The sequence below is a fragment of the Rhinolophus ferrumequinum genome, chromosome 24, assembly GCF_004115265.2.
Source record: "Rhinolophus ferrumequinum isolate MPI-CBG mRhiFer1 chromosome 24, mRhiFer1_v1.p, whole genome shotgun sequence".
Lineage (NCBI taxonomy): Eukaryota > Metazoa > Chordata > Mammalia > Chiroptera > Rhinolophidae > Rhinolophus > Rhinolophus ferrumequinum.
The window spans coordinates 6,055,643-6,074,885 of NC_046307.1; the positions used below are offsets into that span (position 1 = coordinate 6,055,643).

The following is a 19,243-nucleotide window of genomic DNA, read 5'->3' on the forward strand; positions in this document are numbered from 1 at the left end:
TTCAGTTTGCTAATATTTTGTTGAGAATTTCTCTGTTAATGTTCATAAGTGATATTGGTCTGTAGTTTTCTTGTATTGTCTTCATCTAACTTTGGTATTAGGGCAATGCTAGCCTCATAGAATTAAGAAGTGTTCTCTTCTCTTCGGGTTTTTTATTTTTAATTATTATTTTAATTTTATTGGGCAACAGTGTGTTTTTCCAGGACCCATCAGCTCCCAATGAAGTCGTTTTCAATCTAGTCATAGAGGGCACAGCTCACTGGCCCATGTGGGAATTGAACTGGCAACCTTGGTGTTATGAACACTGTGCTCTAACGAACTGAGCCAACTGGCCGCCCTCTCTTCAGTTTTTTGGAAGAGTTTGAGAAGGATTGGAATTAGTTCTTTAAATGATCGGTAGAATTCACCAGTGAAGCCATCAGGTCCAAGGCTTTTCTTTGTTGGGAGATTGTTGATTACGGATTCAACCTCCTTCCTAGTTTGATATAGGTCTATTCAAATTTTCTGTTTCTTTGTGATTCAATCTTGGTAGGTTTTGTGTTCCTAGGAATTTGTCCATCTTATCTAGGTTATCCAATTTGTTGGCATACCTCCATTCATCGTCTTCATTTAATCATTTTTATTTCTGCAGAATCAGTGATGTCTCCATTTTCATTTATGATTTCAGTAATCTGCATCTTCTATTTTTTTCTTTGCCCATCTAGCTAAGGCTTTGTCAATTTTGATTTTTTTTCAAAGAACCGACTTTTGGTTTCATTGAAGAAGGAATGAAAGACTTAGAATGTCATCATTTTGTATGGGAAAAGGCTAGGAAAAAGCTAACGAAATATAATGTATTAATATTAAATTACCAATACTTTTACTTCCCTACCCACAGGTTTAGTTCTGTACATTTGAGTAGTATCCGACAAGTTTTCTATATGTAAAATCTTTTCTATATTCTTTCTGAAAAGGACTCAGACCCCTTCAAGTATAGTTTAGGCTCCTTGATAAGTGTTTATCTCCTAAATACCAATTTAAAAAAAGGACAGCATTTTCGCAAATTCTCAATTCCACCCTTTATTAAATATTTCCCAGAAAAATCAAGAGAAATGTAAAAGAACACGTGTACAGTTAAGTATTCACCAGGACTGCCCCCTTGTTTGATAGGGCCCTAGTATGGATCAAGCACTTTACATGCATTATCTCATTTAACCCTTTAATAACCCAAGATTCCCTTTCATGATAAAAATTTAGAAATACAAGGGAGGTTTTCGACCCTGAAAACGAGCATCTAAGAAACACTCACAGCTAACATAACAATTGTGAACGACTTATTATGCTTGGAGAAAGATCAGGAAAAGGTAAGGATGTTTGCTCTTGCAACTTCTATTCAACATTATACTAGAACAATTAAACAAGAAAAAGAAAAGGGCAGCCAGATTAAAAAGAAGTAAAGCTATATGTATGCATAGATAACATGATCTTGTATATGGGAAATCCTAAGAAATCTACAAAAAAAAAAAGGAATGAGTTCAACAAGGTTGCAGAATACAAGATCAATATATAAAAATCAGTTCTAGGGCCGGCCCAGTGGCTCAGGCGGTTAGAGCTCCATGCCCCTAACTCCGAAGGCTGCGGGTTCGATTCCCACATGGACCAGTGGGCTCTCAGCCACAAGGTTGCCGGTTCAACTCCCACAAGGGATGGTTGGCTCCGCCCCTGCAACTAAGACTGAACATGGCACCTTGAGCTGAGATGCAGCTGAGCTCCCGGATGGCTCAGTTGGTTGGAGCACGGGCTCTCAACCACAAGGTTGCCGGTTCGACTCCCGCAAGGGATGGTGGGCTGCACACCCTGCAACTAGCAATGGCAACTGGACCTGGAGCTGAGCTGCGCCCTCCACAACTAAGACTGAAAGGACAACTTGAAGCTGAACAGCACCCTCCACAACTAAGAATGAAAGGACAACAACTTGACTTGGAAAAAAGTCCTGGGGAAAAAAAAAAATCAGTTCTATTTCTACACGCTAGCAATGAACAATCTGAAAATGAGTAAGAAAACACTTCTTTTTATTACCATTGAAAAAAGTAAAATATTTAGGAATAAATTTAACAAAAGTGTAAGACTTGTACAGAAAAAAACTACAAAACACTGAGACAAACTAAAGATGACTTAAATAAATGGAAAGCCTCCTCATATTCACAGATTGGAAGGCGAGTGTTGTCAAGATGACAATACTCCCAATATTGATCAACAGAGTGAACAGCAATCCCTAGCAAAATCCCAGCTGCTGTTTTGCAGAAACTGGCAAGGTGACCCTAAAATTCATTTGGGAATGAAAGGGACCCAGAATAGCCAAAACAATTTTGAAAAAGAACAAAGTTCAAGGATTCACACTTACTGATTTCATACTTATTACACAGCTACAATAGTCAAGACAGTGTAGTATTAGCATTAGGATAGATACAAGATTGATGGAATAGAAATGAGGTCCAATTGGTAGTTATAAAATAGCCCTGGGGACATATAGTATAGGGAGTGGAACCAACGATATGATAGTAACTGTATAGTGCCAGGTGATACTAGTCAGGGGATCGCTTCCTAAATTATACAAATGTCTAAGAACTATGGTATACACCTGAAACTAATATAGAATAATACTGAATGTCAACTTTAATTGAAAAATTTAAAAAGGGTGGAAAGATCAATAATATCGTGATAGCATGGTACAGTGTCAGATGGTTGCTGCACTTACTATGGTGATCCCTTCTGTAGCATAGGGAATATAATCAATAATGTAGTAATAATTCTGTATGGTGCTAGGTGGGTACTGTTGAATAACCTGAGACTAGCATAATATTGTATGTTAGCTATATTTTACTATTATAAAAATCTTAAAAAAGAAAAACAGAAATGAGGTCCAGAAGTAAACCCTTAGTTATGGTCAACCAGTTTTCAGCAACGGTTAGACTTACCTTTTCAACAAATTTTGCAAAAGAATGAAGCTGGACTCCTACCTGACATCCATTAACTAAAAATGGATCATACCTTATGTGAAAGAGCTAAAACTGCAAAACTCTTAAAATAGGTGTTAAATCTTTGTCACCTTGAATTAGGCTATGGTTTTTTAGATGTGACACCAAAAGTGTAAGAAACAAAAGATACAACAAATAAATTAGACTTCATCAAAATGAAAAATTTCAAAAGGTACCATCAAGAAAGTGAAAAGACAACCCACAAAATGGGATATTTTTGCCAACCATAGATCTGATAAAGAACTTGTATACAGAATATATAAAGAATTCTTACAACCCAACAAAAGACAAATAACCCAATTAAAAAATGAGCAAAGGATTTGAATAGAACTTCTCCAAAGATAAATGGACAATAAGCATATGAAAAGATGTATAACATCATTTAAGTCACTAGGGATATGCAAATCAAAACAACAAGATATGTGCCCGGTGGCTCAGGTGCTTGGAGCGCCGTGCTCCTAACACAGAGGTCGCCGGTTCGATTCCCACATGGGCCAGTGAGCTGCGCTCTCTACAGCTAAGATTGTGAAAAACAGCTCTCGCTGGAGCTGGGCTGTGGTGGGCTGCTGTGTGCTGCTAAGAGTGGCTGGTGGCCAGCATGAGTGGCCTGCAGCCAGTGTTGAGTGGCCAGCAGCCGGCGAGAGCTGCTGTGAGCTGCTGTGAGCTGGTGACTGACTGCCTCAGCCTGGGGAGCGCAAGGCTCATAATACCAGCATGGGCCAGGTGGCTGTGTCCTACACAAGTAGACTGAGAAACAACGGCTTGAACCGGAGTGGGGGTGGGGAAGGTGGAAGGGGAAAAAAATCAAAAAACAAAAAAACAACGAGATACCACTTCACATTACTAGGATGGCTACAAACATGGAAGATTAACAAATGTTAGTGAGGATGTGAAAAAAAATGGGTACTCTCAAACAGTACTGGTGGGGAAAATGGCATGGCTGCTTTGGAAAAACAGTATGGCAATTTCTCAAAAAGTTAGTTACCATGTGACCCAACAATTCTACTTCTAGGAGAAACGAAAACATGTCCACACAAGTTTTGTATACAAATATTCATAGCAGCATTAATAATAATAGCCAAAACGTGGAAACACTCCAAATAGCCACCAACTAATGAATGGATAAACAAAATGTGGTTTTAGCCACACAATGGAATATTATTTGGCGACAAAAAGATACGAAGTACTGACACAGGCTACAACACGGATGAACCTGGAGAACATTATGTTCAGTGAGAAAACCCAGACACCAAAGACCACACAGTGTATGATTCCATTTACATGAAATGCCCAGAACAGGCAAATCCACAGAGACAGAATCAAGATTAGTGATTGCCAGGGGTTACAAGGAGAGAAGAATGGGGAGTGACTGCCAATGGGTTTCTTTCTGGGTGACGAAAATGCTTTGCAGGTACACACTGATGACGATCGCACAGCTTTGAAAACCACGGAATTGTGTACTTTACAAGGGTCATTTTATGGTATCTAAATTAAATCTCAATAAAACTGTAATTTAAAAACTAAAAAGAGCCCAAGAGTCCAAACCAGAAAACTATTAATAATGAGCAGAAAACATGATAATAGGTAGAAGGTCCAAAAAGTCAAGATAAATGTACAAAATTCAACAGCATTTCTTTCTATTTGTAACCATTTAGAAATAAATATCCCACTCACAAGGGTGACCAAAATTACAAAATACCTAGCAATAAGTTTAATAAGGAATATACAAAATCTAGATGAAGTTACAAAATATGTTTTAAAGGACATGTGACATCTGAATAGAGAGGTACACGTTCCTGAATGCCAACCAGTCCCAAATTAATATATTTTATGTAATTCCAATAATTCTACAACAGCAAAAATGATTTTTAAATGTAAATGAAAGAACTTGTGAGAATTACCAATAATTCTTCAAAGAAAGAAAGAAAAAAGGAAACAAAGAAAGAAAAGGGAAGAGTCTTGTCCTATCAGATATTAAAACTTAGAATAAAGCTATTGTTATTCATTCAGCAATGGTACCAGCAGACAGATGATCAAAGGCTCCTTAAACCCTGGTTTAAGAGGGAGGGATGTATTATTTAGCTAACCTATAGTCTCTTCCAGAAAAAAGTGAGATTCTTACACATACAAAAAATAAAATTCCCCATGGATTAAGGATCTGATTTTAAAAAGAAAAGCTATAAAATATTTTGAAGAAACTGGAGACAACATTTGTATACTTCATTAAGCACAAGGCATTCTTAGACAAAACTGAAACTCCAAACGTCAGGGGTGGGGAATCTACAAATAAGCCAACAGAAAATGAATAATAGGCAATTTACACAATACCTAATCATAAATACACAAAAGAAGCTCAAGCTCATGTATAATTAGGAGTTTATACAATGAAACAATGGGGTTGAATCTCAAAAATCAGCATTTTTATTCTGCAACCAACTTGGCCAGAAAGCAAACCTTCCATACACCAAGGGATGCATGCGTTATCTCTTTAAAAATAGAGACCAATGAGCCAACCCCTCACTCCTAGGTCCCTATTCTTTCCTATTTGAAATAGCTTAAATCAAGTGTTTGCATTAGCTTTTCAAACTCAACTGATGGCAAAAACAAAACCAAAAACTACAATCATCACTAACAGTAGAAATGCAAATTAAAACGAGAACTTTAAAAAATTTAATCAGATCGACAAAAATTGAAAAAGATATTGCCCAGTGCTGGAAAGGGTGTGGGGAAACAGGTCCTCTCTCACATCCTCTTGGTGGGCGTGTGAGCTGCCAAAACTCCCTGGACAGCAAGCAGTCTAGCAGGAGCTATTAAAATGTACAAAGGACATTGATTTTGACCCAGTAACATCACATTTTAGGATTGCATTCTACAAAATAAAAGCCCTATTATCAGCAACATCTCCTGCATCCTTACCTTCTTCCCTGAACATCTCCACCTTCGTGTTCTAACTGAAACTTAGCTTTTCCCTGAAGGTACGTCTTCCCCTGAAGCCCTGTCTCTCTCCCATTTCCTTTCTCGTGTCTGTGGGTACTGGTAGTGAGGGAACTGTCCTCCTTGTTCCTTCCCACTGGGGAGGATTCTTCTTCCCTTCTCCTTAAAAGGTCCACCTTCACAAAGAGGCGGTTAAGAGAATTAGGAGTGTGAAGTCCAGGATAAGCATCACACTTTGGACTTCCTTTGCTGCGTTCTCTTCCATGAAACTGCCACATAGCTCTTTCTATTGGCCCCACTCACCTGTAGTTGAAACCAAATCAACATTTAGGGCGAGAGAGGCAGTGCTAGGCGGTAGGAAAGAATCCCGAGTTCTGGATTCCAATCTAAGCTCGTCACTATGAACCTGGTGTAAACTCCCTACGGATCCTAGTTTACTCACCAACACCAGAACCTACACCATTTGTTTCCTGGGACGAATCAATGATACAGTAGATCTAGAACACTTTGTAAAAAGTAAATGCTCAATAAACGCTTACATGACATCAAAAACAAAAACACCTCCAAATTTCAAAATTCCATCAGTGTATATACACTCACTGTCCCTTCCTTGTTGGGGTCATTTGCTCACTGCAAATCACTGCTTCTCACTCTAAAATTTTAGCTCCTGGCTTCCTGTCATTCTCTCCAACTCTATTAGTGTCCTGGTGTTATTATTTGCATAATTGCTCTAATGCTTCAATTCCTTATCTACCACTCCATCTGGGTTCAAACCCTAGACCTCACCATGTCAATCACTGCAAGCCCCCCCCCCCACATTCCCCTATCACTTCCCTCCACATCTTCAGCTTCCTCCTTCTAATGCTGTCTTTAAATTCCTCCACCTGCGGGACCTGCAATCCATTGACTCTACCTTGTCATGCACCTCAGCACTTCTCGTGTCCCCATTTCCTGTCCTACTGATCACAAAGTCTACAGTCAAACATTATCACCCCTCTTGCTCACATCTTCAACCCCTTTGCCGCTCTATCATAACCATATTCCCCTGGCTACACCAGAATCTTTGAAAATTCCAACCCTCTGCCTACTCTGCACCTGTATCCTCACAGCTAAGGGAGGCTGACTGGTCCCACTTTAAATAAATTGATGATCACTAACTCCAAGTGGGTCTGGAATACTGCCTGGCCTTTATACCAGTTGTCTAGTCAATTCACTGCCACTCTCCGAGCCAACCATGCCGTCTCTCTCCTCAAACATCTAACACCTGCTCCATCCTTATTCTTAGGTCATGATTTTGTTTTTCTGTTTCACAGAAAAAAAGAATCAAACGCTCCAACCAGCACATCAGCCTATTACTTGCATCTGTGGCACACATTCACCTTCTTTTCCTGCGGACAAACTGAATCGTGCCCCTGGCAGAGGCCGGTCCCTCCTCCCGTCTCGTACACCTAACCCTACCCCGTCACTCAAGGACATGGCAATAGCAGTTCTCCTTCTTCCACACCAATTTTCTCTCTAATGCGTGTTCCTGGTTAGCGTACAAACATGCCGATATTTCTCCCAAATTAAAAAAAAATATCCACCTGTCTTCCCCACTCCAGCTTCTGCTCAATCGCTTTCCTCTTTAGAGCAAAACCTGCAGAAATCTCCAACTTCTCGTGCCACTGTCTCTTGAACTCACTCCAGTTAAGCCTTCGCCTCCCCAACATTCCAACGAAACTTCTAGTCAGTGACCAATGACCCCACAATGCAAATCCAAAGGCCTGTTCTCATTCCTCAAGTTCCTTCACTTGAATCCTAGGACAACACACTGGATTTCCTCCTACCTCCCTTGCCATTTAGTCTCCTTTGCTAGGTCTTCCTTACATCCTTAGAATGATAAAGACCCAAGTGCCCCGGGGCTCAGCCCGCTGATCTTTTCTTCTTTATGTACACAGTAGTCCCCCTTATCCAGGGTTGCACTTTCCCCAGTTTTGGTTACATCTGAAAGTATTACATGGAAAATTCCAGAACAATTTATAAGTTTTAAACCGCATGCCATTCTGAGCAGCATGAAGAAATCTTGCACTGTCCCATTCACCCCACCCGGGACACGAACCTTCTTTGTCCAGCGTATCCACGCTGTATACCTTAGTCATTTAGCAGCTGCCTCTGTGGTGTCACAGTGCTGGTGTCCAAGTCACCCTTAATTAATAACGGCCCCAAAGCACAACAGTAGTGATGCTGGCAGTTCGGATATGCCAAAGAGAACCTGGAAGTGCTTCCTGTAAGTGAAAAGGTGAGTACGTGTAGGAAAAAACATAGTGCAGGCTTCAGTACTAGCCGGGGTTTCTGGCATCCACTGGGGGTCTTGCAATGTATGCCCCTCGGATAAGGCGGGACCCCTGTGTATTGAGAATCCAACTCCTAACGACTACTTCCTCCTTCATCCTGACCTAAGCATCCTGAATCACTGCAAAAATCACCTGTCTCCCTACCTTCCCTTCAGGTTAACCTTAAGAAAAATAGCCAGGCCCTAATCATAAATCCTATCATTAATCAAAATCTTCCAAGGCGGGGCTGGCCTGGTGGCTCAGGCAGTTAGAGCTCCATGCTCCTGACTCCGAAGGCTGCCGGTTCGATTCTCACATGGGCCAGTGGGCTCTCAACCACAAGGTTGCCAGTTCAATTCCTCGAGTCCCGAAAGGGATGGTGGGCAGCACCCCCTGCAACTACAATTGAACACGGCACCTTGAGCTGCCGCTGAGCTCCCGGATGGCTCAGTTGGTTGGAGCGGGGCTCTCAACCACAAGGTTGTCTGGTTCGACTCCCCCAAGGGATGGTGGGTTGCGCCCCCTGCAATTAGCAACGGCAACTGGACCTGGAGCTGAGCTGCGCCCTCCACAACTAAGACTGAAAGGACAACAACTTGAAGCTGAACGGTACCCTCCACAACTAAGATTGAAAGGACAACAACTTGACTTGGAAAAAAGTCCTGGAAGTACACACTGTTCCCCAATAAAGTCCTGTTCCCCTTCCCCAATAACATCCAAAAAAAAAAAAAAAAATCTTCCCAGGCTACCCATCTTACTTTGGAGTTAAAGCCAAAATCCTTATAATAGCTTATAAGGCCTTCTAGGAACTGGACCTGCCTTCGACTCGCTGACTTGATCTCCTACTACTTTCTTCCTCCCTCCCTCCGTTCTAGCCACATTGGCCCCTTGCCATCCTGAACAAGGTCCCTCAACACCATGCCTCAGGGCTCTGGCACACCTAGCCCCTCAATCTGGAATCCTGTTTTACACTTCCTTCACATTTTCACACAAATGACACTTTCTCGGTGAGGCCTTCCCTTGATGATCCTATTTAAAATTAAACACTCTTCAGAATCCGCTATTTATTTTTCTCCATAGCACTCACCGCCATCAAACACAGTATGTGTTTCACTTATTCTGACTCTTCCCAGTCTCCTCTCACTGGAATGTGAGCTCCACAGGCTAATAATTATGTATGCACATACCCTGTGCTGCGAACTATAACTAGCACACAGTAGGTGCCAAAAAATAAGGGTTGACTGAGAATGGGATAGCTGGATACGTACAAGGATATTCACTGCAGCATTATTTGTAAGAAACCAAAAAATGAAAACAACCTGACTGTCCACCTTGTCTACTAAAACCACATAATCATGTTTAACGTTTAAGTGGTTAATATTTGCCAGTGCTTTAGATACACTGACATTTAATTATTGAAACAACCCCATGAGGTAAGTAACTTTATTAGTATTTAGATGAAGAAACTAAGGCAGAAAGGTTAATAACTTGCCCAAGGTCACCAAGGTAGCACAACAGGCCCTTAGCATTGTCTCGTTAGAACAGTTGATGAGGTACCCTAAGAACTTAACTCTTGTTTATATCAATTACCTATGATAAAAGTGGTTTCGTTATAGTGTGTCATTTCACTTAAAGTTGCAGTACCTATTGACAACGTTAAGTAAAGACTTACTATAACTGGAGAAATTAGGATTCAAATTCTTACTCCACAGCCAGTCTTCACGACAATTTACTATGCTATGCTCACTTTCCTAAATATCTGATTCAATCTCCGTAAGACAAAGAGCAGCGCTCTCTTACCCAATGAGAATGAGGCCCATAACTAGCCAATTAACTAAAAAGTCACTTAAAGTGAGGAATAAAAACATTGTAGACATTATTTAAATACTTCATTTAAACATAAAGCATACACATTTATGCAGCAATCTTTTGATGAAAACCTACCCTTTTCTTTGGGGAATGGGTCCACTGACGTTCTTTGAAGTCTTTCTAGCATAAATCGTATCCCTAAGACACTGATTTCATTTCTTGAAGTGGAGTGCAACCTCAAACCCTGACCGAGCAGTACCTGCACAATCCTTATATGATTTTCCCCAAAGATTGCCCACACCTAAGTGAACAGCAATTTTTCAGCAACTTGCCATAATGTAGCCTTTCATTTTCAGATAAACAAAAACTCCTTTTGCATTGCTATTTTATTGGTTTATGTAATATATTCATATAACAAATACAAGCAGCACACACTGCCATTGGTTTGGTAGCAAATACAGCTGACTTGTCAAGAGCACTATTCGACTGGTGAAAGCAAATATACTTGGGCATATTAGAGTGCAGACCTTAGAAAATGGAGGGGGCCGGCCCGGTGGCTCAGGTGGTAGGAGCACCGTGCTTCCAATGCCAAGGTTCGATTCCCACGTGGGCCAGTGAGCTGCGCCCTCTACAGCTAAGATTGTGAACAACAGCTCTGCCTGAAGCTGGGCTGCCGTGGGCTCACCGACCGGCAACCGCCTGCCTCTCAGCCAGGGGAAGCGCAAGACTCGTAATACAAGCGTGGGCCAAGGAGCTGTGTCCTACACAACTAGACTGAGATACAACGGCTTGAACTGGAGTGTGTGTGTGGGGGGGAGGCGAAAGAAAGGGGGAGGAATCCAACAAGAAAAAGAACATGGAGGACATCTGTTAGATTAAGCGGTTAGGGTAAGAGAGCTCATATATGAAGCATTTGTGTATCTGTAGATGCAGAAGGAAAAAAGTATACAGAGATATACAACAAACCAGGAATGAGGATGAGGGGAAAAGATGAGATTTAATTACCTGTTTATAGAATTTATGCTGATTTGCAATAAGCACGTATTAACTTGGTAGATTTTTTTAAAGTTAAAAAAAAAGCTGTGAATTCGATAATATCCCCATTTTATAGATGAGAAAAGATTCAAAGAAGTGAGAACTTGCCCAAGGTCGCAGAACTCACCAGAAACTAAGTCAAAAGGCTAAGTCAGATTTGCCTCAAGTTTCAAAGCTCATATTTTCTCTACAACATCAAACTCCCTGACAAAAAATTCAAACAGATCACTCTATGACTTTTTTTAGAATACATGAACAAAAACCACTGTATATTTTTTCCTTTAGATAATAAAGAGTCAGATGAAGCCAAAAGAGAAAATTTGCAAAATGAGTTTGATTCTACAGCCCAGAGTACAGGCTTATTTTTCTATAATTTAAGAGAACAAGGGTCAGACCTTAATATGCACTGAAGAGGAAAGAAATTTCTTACTCCTGTACAAGCAGAAAGATAGTGTTTCTTCCTGCACTGGCCACGCATAGCTTCTTTAGACCCTTCTCTCTCCGTCCCTGTCATCCTTCTCCAGGGGTTCAAACAGCAACCTAAAGGCAGCAAACCAAGACACTAGGGGAATCTCCTGTCTCTGGAAATTTGAGGAAATGGATGGCAATAAAAGTAACTTTTCCCAAACCTGCATTAGTTCTTCTTAAAACCTATTCTTTCCCACTTGAAACAGCTTAAAACAAATGTCTGCATTAGTTATTCACACTCAACTGGCTCCAAAATAAATAGGAGACAAGGATAACTACAAAAATCTTGGAAGACATCAAACGGACTGAGAAGCATGATAAACATATCCTAGGGAGTTGCAATCAAACCACATGTCACAAAAATGTGAAAGAGACGAAACCTGAGATTTCTAAAATATTTTACTTTTACTAATTTCAATATATCAAATGAAGCAACATGTTGAGAACCAGCTCCTAGCAGTTTCACTCTGTTCTGTCCCAACCCCTGTGGGGATTCCAAGCGCATGCCCCACACTCTTAGTGAAGCAAACCTGAAACCTAGTGTTATGTCACTCCCGAGTTGAAAAAAACCTGTGATGGCTCCCATGCCTACAGGTTAAAATTTAAACCTTTCAAAGGCTTTGGAGGCCCTGGCTCTAATTTACCTTTCCAGTCTTATTTTCCACTTCCACTTCTAGAAACCCATCGCAACAAACACATTCCACACTCCATCTCCACACCTTGCTTGAGCTGTTTCCTCAGCTATGAATCCTCTCCTCATGTCCTTCACCTGTTGAAATTCTGTTCCTCCTTCAAAGTGGCCAAGTACAGTGGGTGCAAAGAGCCCAGCCTTGAAGTCCAGAGCCAGAACCACTAGATTTCTAACTCTAATTCCATCTCCACTACTTAATAGCTTAGTGACCTTAAGCAAATATTTCAATAGATCTGTTTCCTTACGGCACTTTTTGCAAGGCTACTGCGAGGATGACAAGCACAAAGGCACAGGAGATACTGATTAACTATTAGCCATCCTTCTTTGCCCCCTTACCCCCACCAGTGCTCCTATCGTTCCCTAAATCCCCACAGCGCTTAGTTTACACCATACCGCACTAGGAGCACTAACACACTGCACGGTACTCGTTCATGTATGTATGTGGCTTCTCCATTAGCTTGTAGACCAAACAGATGGTTATGGGTATGGATCTCTAACTCTCGGCCACTTACTCCTTGTGCAAGCTACCTGACCTCTCAGAGCCTGTTTCTTCATCAATAAATCGACGCGGTTAACACCTTATGGTGTTATTTTAAGAGGTTTGAAAGAGTTAATGTACATCAAATACCTGGTATAGTGCTTGACACCTAGTAAATTTCAAAGAACGTTTAATGGCAATTCGGATGATGAACCTGATCCAGCAACTGCTTAAAGAACACATAAATGTAAAATACATTTGCCTTATTAAATCCAATTTCATAACGCAATCTCAATTCAACTTTAACCTGCTACTCGCCTCTCTTACTGAGAGATGTCCGATGACGACTAAAACAGAGGTTCCTATGCACTTTATCTCAGAAATGCTAGCACGTAATCATGTTCTCCCACCAGCATACTACCAAGTACATCATGACTTACAACTCAGAGCACCACGTTACATTTAACAACAGGGGTCTTATCCCTGAAACGCTGTAGTGGGTAAAACGATCTGCCAAAGTTAAACAAAACTCTGCAATTAGTGGTCTACCAGGAAGTGGAAGCTGTTTATTCATTCTGATTCTAATTTACCGTGTCATCCATTTCTCTACTCAAAACTCCAATCAAATGTCAACTACTTCCAATAGTATTTTTCCACTTATAGGTACACGTCCAACCCCCTGCTCATTTTTTCTGATGTATAATTAACACACAATATTCTATTAGTTTCAGATATCACTACTCAGTTGAAGAGAAAAAAACACTTCAAAATCAATTACGGTAAAATCAAGGAAATTACAGAAAAGTGAGAAGTTGTTAAAAAAAGAAAACAAAAAACCCAGTATCACAGCATTTGCAGTCCACACTCAGTTGAACACTGATATTTATCCAGGTTGTATAGCACACAAGTCAAGAGCTCAGGAAAGGTTCTAGAAAGATGGACCCAGCTTTAAATCTGACACCACCACTTACTAACTAGCAGTGCCTGAGCACTAAGGTTGTTGGTAAGTAACTGCTGAAACGAATAAATATTTAGCACATTTTTACATTAGGAAAAAACGTACCACAAACTTTAATTCTTTCCTAAGTTAAATAATGATTAATAAGCAGCAATACTGTTTGGGAGCATTTTACAGTTTACAAAGTCCTTCAGACATCCATAAACTCATTAAATCTCCAGAACACCCTTAGGGAGCAAACATTTTTAAGGTGTATATTTTAGAAACAATAAGGAAACTGGTATCAGGGTAACAAAGAGCCAAGGTTAACCCACCCTGGTGGTCTCCTCCACCCAGATTCTCCATCAAACTCAGAGAAAAGTGCTTAGTGCCAGAAGTTCTCAACTCCACACCCACTGAGGCCGATTTCTGCAAGTTACCATCCTCCTCAAGCACAGTCAAGCACGTGACTTCAGGACTAAGCCCAGGGTAGTAAACCCTGTCAGAAGCCACTGATGACATTTATAACGTAGCACTTGTCTCCTTACATGGTGTCCTCCCACACCTTTAGGGCGGGAGCCAGGCCCGCCCTTCCCCCACCAGAGCGCCCAACACAAAACCTGGCACCTAAGAAGCCCTCAGTAAATGTTTGTGGAAATGGCATGGGATGCTGGCAGCAGGTTTTCCAGGGACCCGAAACGAGGCCAACTCCGCGGTGGGGATTAAGCATCTCAGGTAGATTCAGAGTCGTTGGGCAGAGTGTCCGACCGGGGAAGGATGGCGGAGGACGGGTGCCGCTAAGGGACATCAGGGAAGCTGACTCGCTGACGGGAGAGGGGAAAGGCGGGTATGGCAGCAGCCAAGGCTGAAGGCCGAGAACCGACAGAGGCTCGGGGGCCAGGGGCAGCAGGGCAGTTGGCGTCTGGGGGGGGAGGGGGCCGCCTGCTGGTCTCAGAAGCAGCTCGGACCCAATCTCAGGAGGGTTCTGGGCTCCTCTGGGGGCCCACTCCCCAGCCCGCGGCGGCACTGGCTGCACCGAGCATTCGCTGCTACCTGAAACTGCAGCAGCTTCTCTGTCTGCTCCTGGGTTAGATCCCGCTCCTCAGGCGCCGCCATTTTGCCGCCGCCTCTACGCTTCTGACCCGTCCGCACCGTCACTCGCCGGAACTGATCTCAGCAGCAACCACATCCGGTCGGAACAGCCGCTGGCGCGCAACTGCATCTGCGCGTCCTGGCCCAGCAAGGAGGGGGTAGAAGGGGGTGGTGGGGTGTGGGGGGTGGTGAGAGTTCTTACCGCCAGAGGGCGCCACTCTCAGACCTAGCTCGAACACTTCCGGAAATTGCCGAGGGCCTGTCGAGACCAGTCGCCCTCACAACCTGGACAAAGAAGGGATCTGCTAAGGACCTAAGACTCCTGAAGAGATCGTAAAGAGCCGAGAAGTCCCGAATGCTTCTCGAGAAGCTCCGGAAATTCCCGAATGCCACAGAAGCTTCGGAAATTCCCGAATCGGCAGATTTCGGCTGCCTCTTAAACGTTTTCCGGGGATCTCCGGTATTCTTGAATGTTTCTAAGGAAATTGTGGCCCTTCCGAAATATCGTTTGATGTTTGACTCCTGCCCTGACGTTTCCAACAGTTCCTCACCATCTCTCGGGAGGTTCCGAAAGCCCCCGAATACTGGTTGCGCATTTCCGACGCCGCCTTCAAGTCCGAAGCCGTTGAAGGCTGGGACCGCGGGAAAATCGCTGCATGGAAGTTGATTGCCAGGATTATTTGGACTTGGCCACCTGGGTCTTTGATGTTTAATTGGCCTACCAGCCTTGGGCGAAGCTTTCCGTCTACCCCCGTGCGACTCTGCTCCTGCTGCCCCAGGCCTCGCGTCTCTCGCCCACTGGCCTGTCTTCCCTGTGACCGACCTAAATAAAATCCCGGGACTGGGATCAGATTTGGGTTCAAGTGCTAGCGCCCACCTTGCAAAGTGATGTACATCTTGGGCACACCACCTCCTCTCTGCGCTCCGTGTTGCCATTGGTGGAACGAGAATCCCCAGTAGCCCCTGACGTGCGGCCTCAGCGCATTCCTTCTAGAATGCAGTCCGACCCTCACCCTTTGCACGGCCTTAACCCTACCCCACACCTCAATGTCTGCTTTCCTCTGCGCGCTCCTTGTCCCTTCCAACCTGCCCCCTCTCTTTAGGTCTCCCTTTTGCGTTTCCACCTCTTTTCTCCTGCCATCCGCCTCCTCTGGCCACTGTCCGGAGACCTTGGGGAGACAGAGGGGTCGGGATCTGACGCATGCTTTTCCACAGACTCCTCCTGTGACTCCTAGGGGTAGGGGAGAGTTGGCTTTTCTCCGCGCGGTGTCCAGGGTACTTGGCGACTCGAACAAAGAATTGCACGAACGAGACACAGAAATAAAATGGTGAAAGAATAGTTTATTAGAAACCATAGTACACTCCAAAGAAATAGGAGCGGACCCGAGCAACAGAGAATGGATTACACTCAACAAGTATGAATCACAAGTTTTAGGGTAATTATCTAAAGCAGGGGTAGGAGCTAAAAACCTGGGGAAAAGGAAACTTAAAATTTCTATAGGAAAGAAAAAAAGTGTTTCAGTGGGGGGGCCTAGGGGGGTTATTCGTTGGCCCGTATCACTAGCACGGCCCCAGTGTCCTCACTATCTGCAGAATCCCACCCCTGCCCACTTCACAGGATTGACCAGGTGAGATAGGACAAAGAGCTTTGAAAGCTAAGTCTTGTGAAAAGTACATTAGGTTTTGGTTACTTCCTTTCAGGCCTGTGTCAGGTCTTACCAGGTCTGCACAAACCTCCATGTCCTGGAATTTTTCTTACACCTTTAAGGTAAAATTGGATGTAAATAGCTGTGACTTTAAAGAATTTATTACATCAACTCAAAACATCTGAGGAGACGTACTGGTCAACATCTCCAATAATGCTCAACCCAGACAAACTGGGGGCGGGATGGCAAAGTCAGATGCCCTTCTGGATTTATTGCGTAATTCTAATTTAAGGTGTACTCTTTTAACAGACATACTTTGTACTTACATTAAACACCATTGGATGTTTTTCACTTTCTCAAAGACACATACTTGTTCTTGTTCTACATTTCTGTTTTCTTCCTTGAATAAAGACAAAGTTACAACAAACAATTTTCCTTTTTGTTGTTGTTTTGTTTTTTTGACTCTTCCACAAGAAATTGCCTCAGTGTAGGGCATACAAAATGGCAAACTGGGGAATCCCTTCCCTGTGCAAAAGTGGTTTCTGGTTTTAGTGGCAGCTGATGGCTTCTGTGTGAGACCAGTATTGCCAGAACTTCTCATTTTTAAAGAGCACCGACGAATTTGGGTATGCATGTGAAATCTCCCTGCTTTAAAATGGTGATAACTCAGTTTTTCGGAAAAGTACTGTCAGTCAGCCATAATTGCAAGCCACGTTTCACCCCATGAGCTCCAGTCTGCCCCTCTGACCTGAGCAGAATCCTTCTTTGCCATGGGAGTCCACACATGCCTTGGAAGAAAACTAAGATTTTTTTGATAAATTCAAGATGAAGAGCATGGAAAGTGTCATCAATTATAGGCTTGATCTCTCCTTTGCGAGCATTTTTCGCCCTTGGCCTTTATTTTGTCTTTTAGAGCAGTGCTATCCAATCAAAATATAAAATATCCACATGCATAATTAAAAATAGTCTAGGAGCCACATATAACAGGTGAGATTAATTTTAGTAATATATTTGATTTAACCCAATGTATCCAAAATACCTTTTGTGTGTGTGTGTGTGTATTATACTAAGCCTTCAAAATCTGGTGTGTATTTTACACTTACCCCACATCTCTATTTGGACTAGCCACATTTCAAGTGCTCAATTTCCACATATGGATAGTGGCTACTGTATTGTAAATGCAGTTCTAGAGCATTCCAAAGATCTTTTTAATAGATATATTAATTATATTCATCCACAGATTTTAGGAATTCATTCAACAAATATTTATTGAATGGCTCTGGACCAGATACTACAAAAGATAAACAGGACACAGCCGCTGCCCTGTAAGAACACACAGTTTAATTGAAAATTAATCTCATCATTCTCTGGAAGGATGTGTGTGTATGGGGGAGGTTTCTGAGTCCCAATTTTATGCCTATAACACACTGGAATTTGTGACTGAGAGGTATCTCCGAGAATCTAATGAATATATGTTTCTCAAATCCTATTAATAAGGCTTTGCTGACACCTTACCATTTTGTTCCTAATAAAGGACAAATTCTGTCCTGCGGAGTCCTGGAAATCCTAGAATAAGCTCTCAATTTCTGAGCAGTTGGAACTTACAGTGTTTCCTGTCAGTTAGGGACGTGGCCTCTTCATTGCAGGCCATTGAGATGTCAGCAACAGTTTTCGTTTGGCCTCCTGCCCCATTAGGTTACTCGTTATAGGTTAAGTGAAGCCAACAGGAATTAAGGTGACTCAACTAAATTCATCCAAAAAAGTAGGAGCAGAAGTGAGAAAGGGAATCCCCACACTCATTAGTACTATATGATAGATCCTTAGATTTCTGCTAGGGGTATTTAGGCTGATGACACAAAGTAAGGTTTGGAGGCAAAGTTCTGCCTTAAATAAGTCACAAAGCCCATCTCATGTTCTTCAGGGAGACCTGAGGACAAACTCTGATGCCACCATTAATTGATTGTGTACTTTGGCAAGGAAACCTCTCTAAGCCTCAGTTTGCTCATCTCTCAGCTGTAAACAGACTAATAGTCCCTACCTCACGGGTCATGGCAAGGATTAAATCATTTTTTACAAGTAAATCAGATCCTGTCACTCCCCAGCTCGGAAGTTTCCATTGGCTTCCCGTTGTCCTCAGAATAGAACCCAAGCTCCTTTCCAGGGCCTACAAGGCCCTGTGCGATCCTCTGACCTCATTCCAGGGAACTCGCTACTTGCAAGCCTTGTTGTTCTCATAATCCCTCGGGGACTTTGCATTTGCAGTACCCTCTGCCTGGAGCACTTTCCTGGAGTTCTCACAGGGCTGACCCCATTTGACATCCAGATCTCAGCATGTGTAGGCTGCATCCTCAGAGGAGACCTAAACGTTTGTTTTCTTCAAAGCACTTAAATCACTAGATGATATTATCTAGTTTACCGTTTGTCTCCCAGCTCTGCCCTCCATGAAGGGAACAGAGGCCAAGTTGGCTTGGGCCACCACTGAGTCCCCAGGGCTAGGGACTGCACTGGGTACAGAGTACAAGGTCTATAAATATTGGGACTGGCTAGATCCTTAGAGCAAAGACCTCACGAGTGTGGGTGGACTTATGAGAGTAAAGCCATGGGAACTAAATCGGGAAATATAGCTACTGCCTGTGGGATAGAGAGGGATGGTCTTTAGAGCATCTCAAATCAAAAGATAAAAGGACCACCTCAGTTTTGGACGATGGGAGACAGAATGCTGATAACAGTTGTCCTTTAAAGCAGAGATATTTTATTTCTCTTCCAAAACCCCAGGTTCATAAAAAATTACATGATTTGTACACTGTGAACAAGTTCAAACAAC

At 42.6% G+C, this 19,243-nt stretch overlaps 1 protein-coding gene across 1 annotated transcript in view; it reads right to left on the reverse strand.

Annotated features, from left to right (window-relative positions):
- Positions 1–14,860, reverse strand: part of FAF2 (Fas associated factor family member 2) — a 51,590-nt gene extending 36,730 nt beyond the window's left edge. Inside the window, exon 1 of the mRNA XM_033096226.1 lies at positions 14,735–14,860. Within this exon, the coding sequence (XP_032952117.1) occupies positions 14,735–14,797 (63 nt within the window). The 5' untranslated portion in view covers positions 14,798–14,860. The remainder of the gene's footprint in view (positions 1–14,734) is intronic.
- Between the last annotated feature and the right edge of the window lie 4,383 nt (positions 14,861–19,243).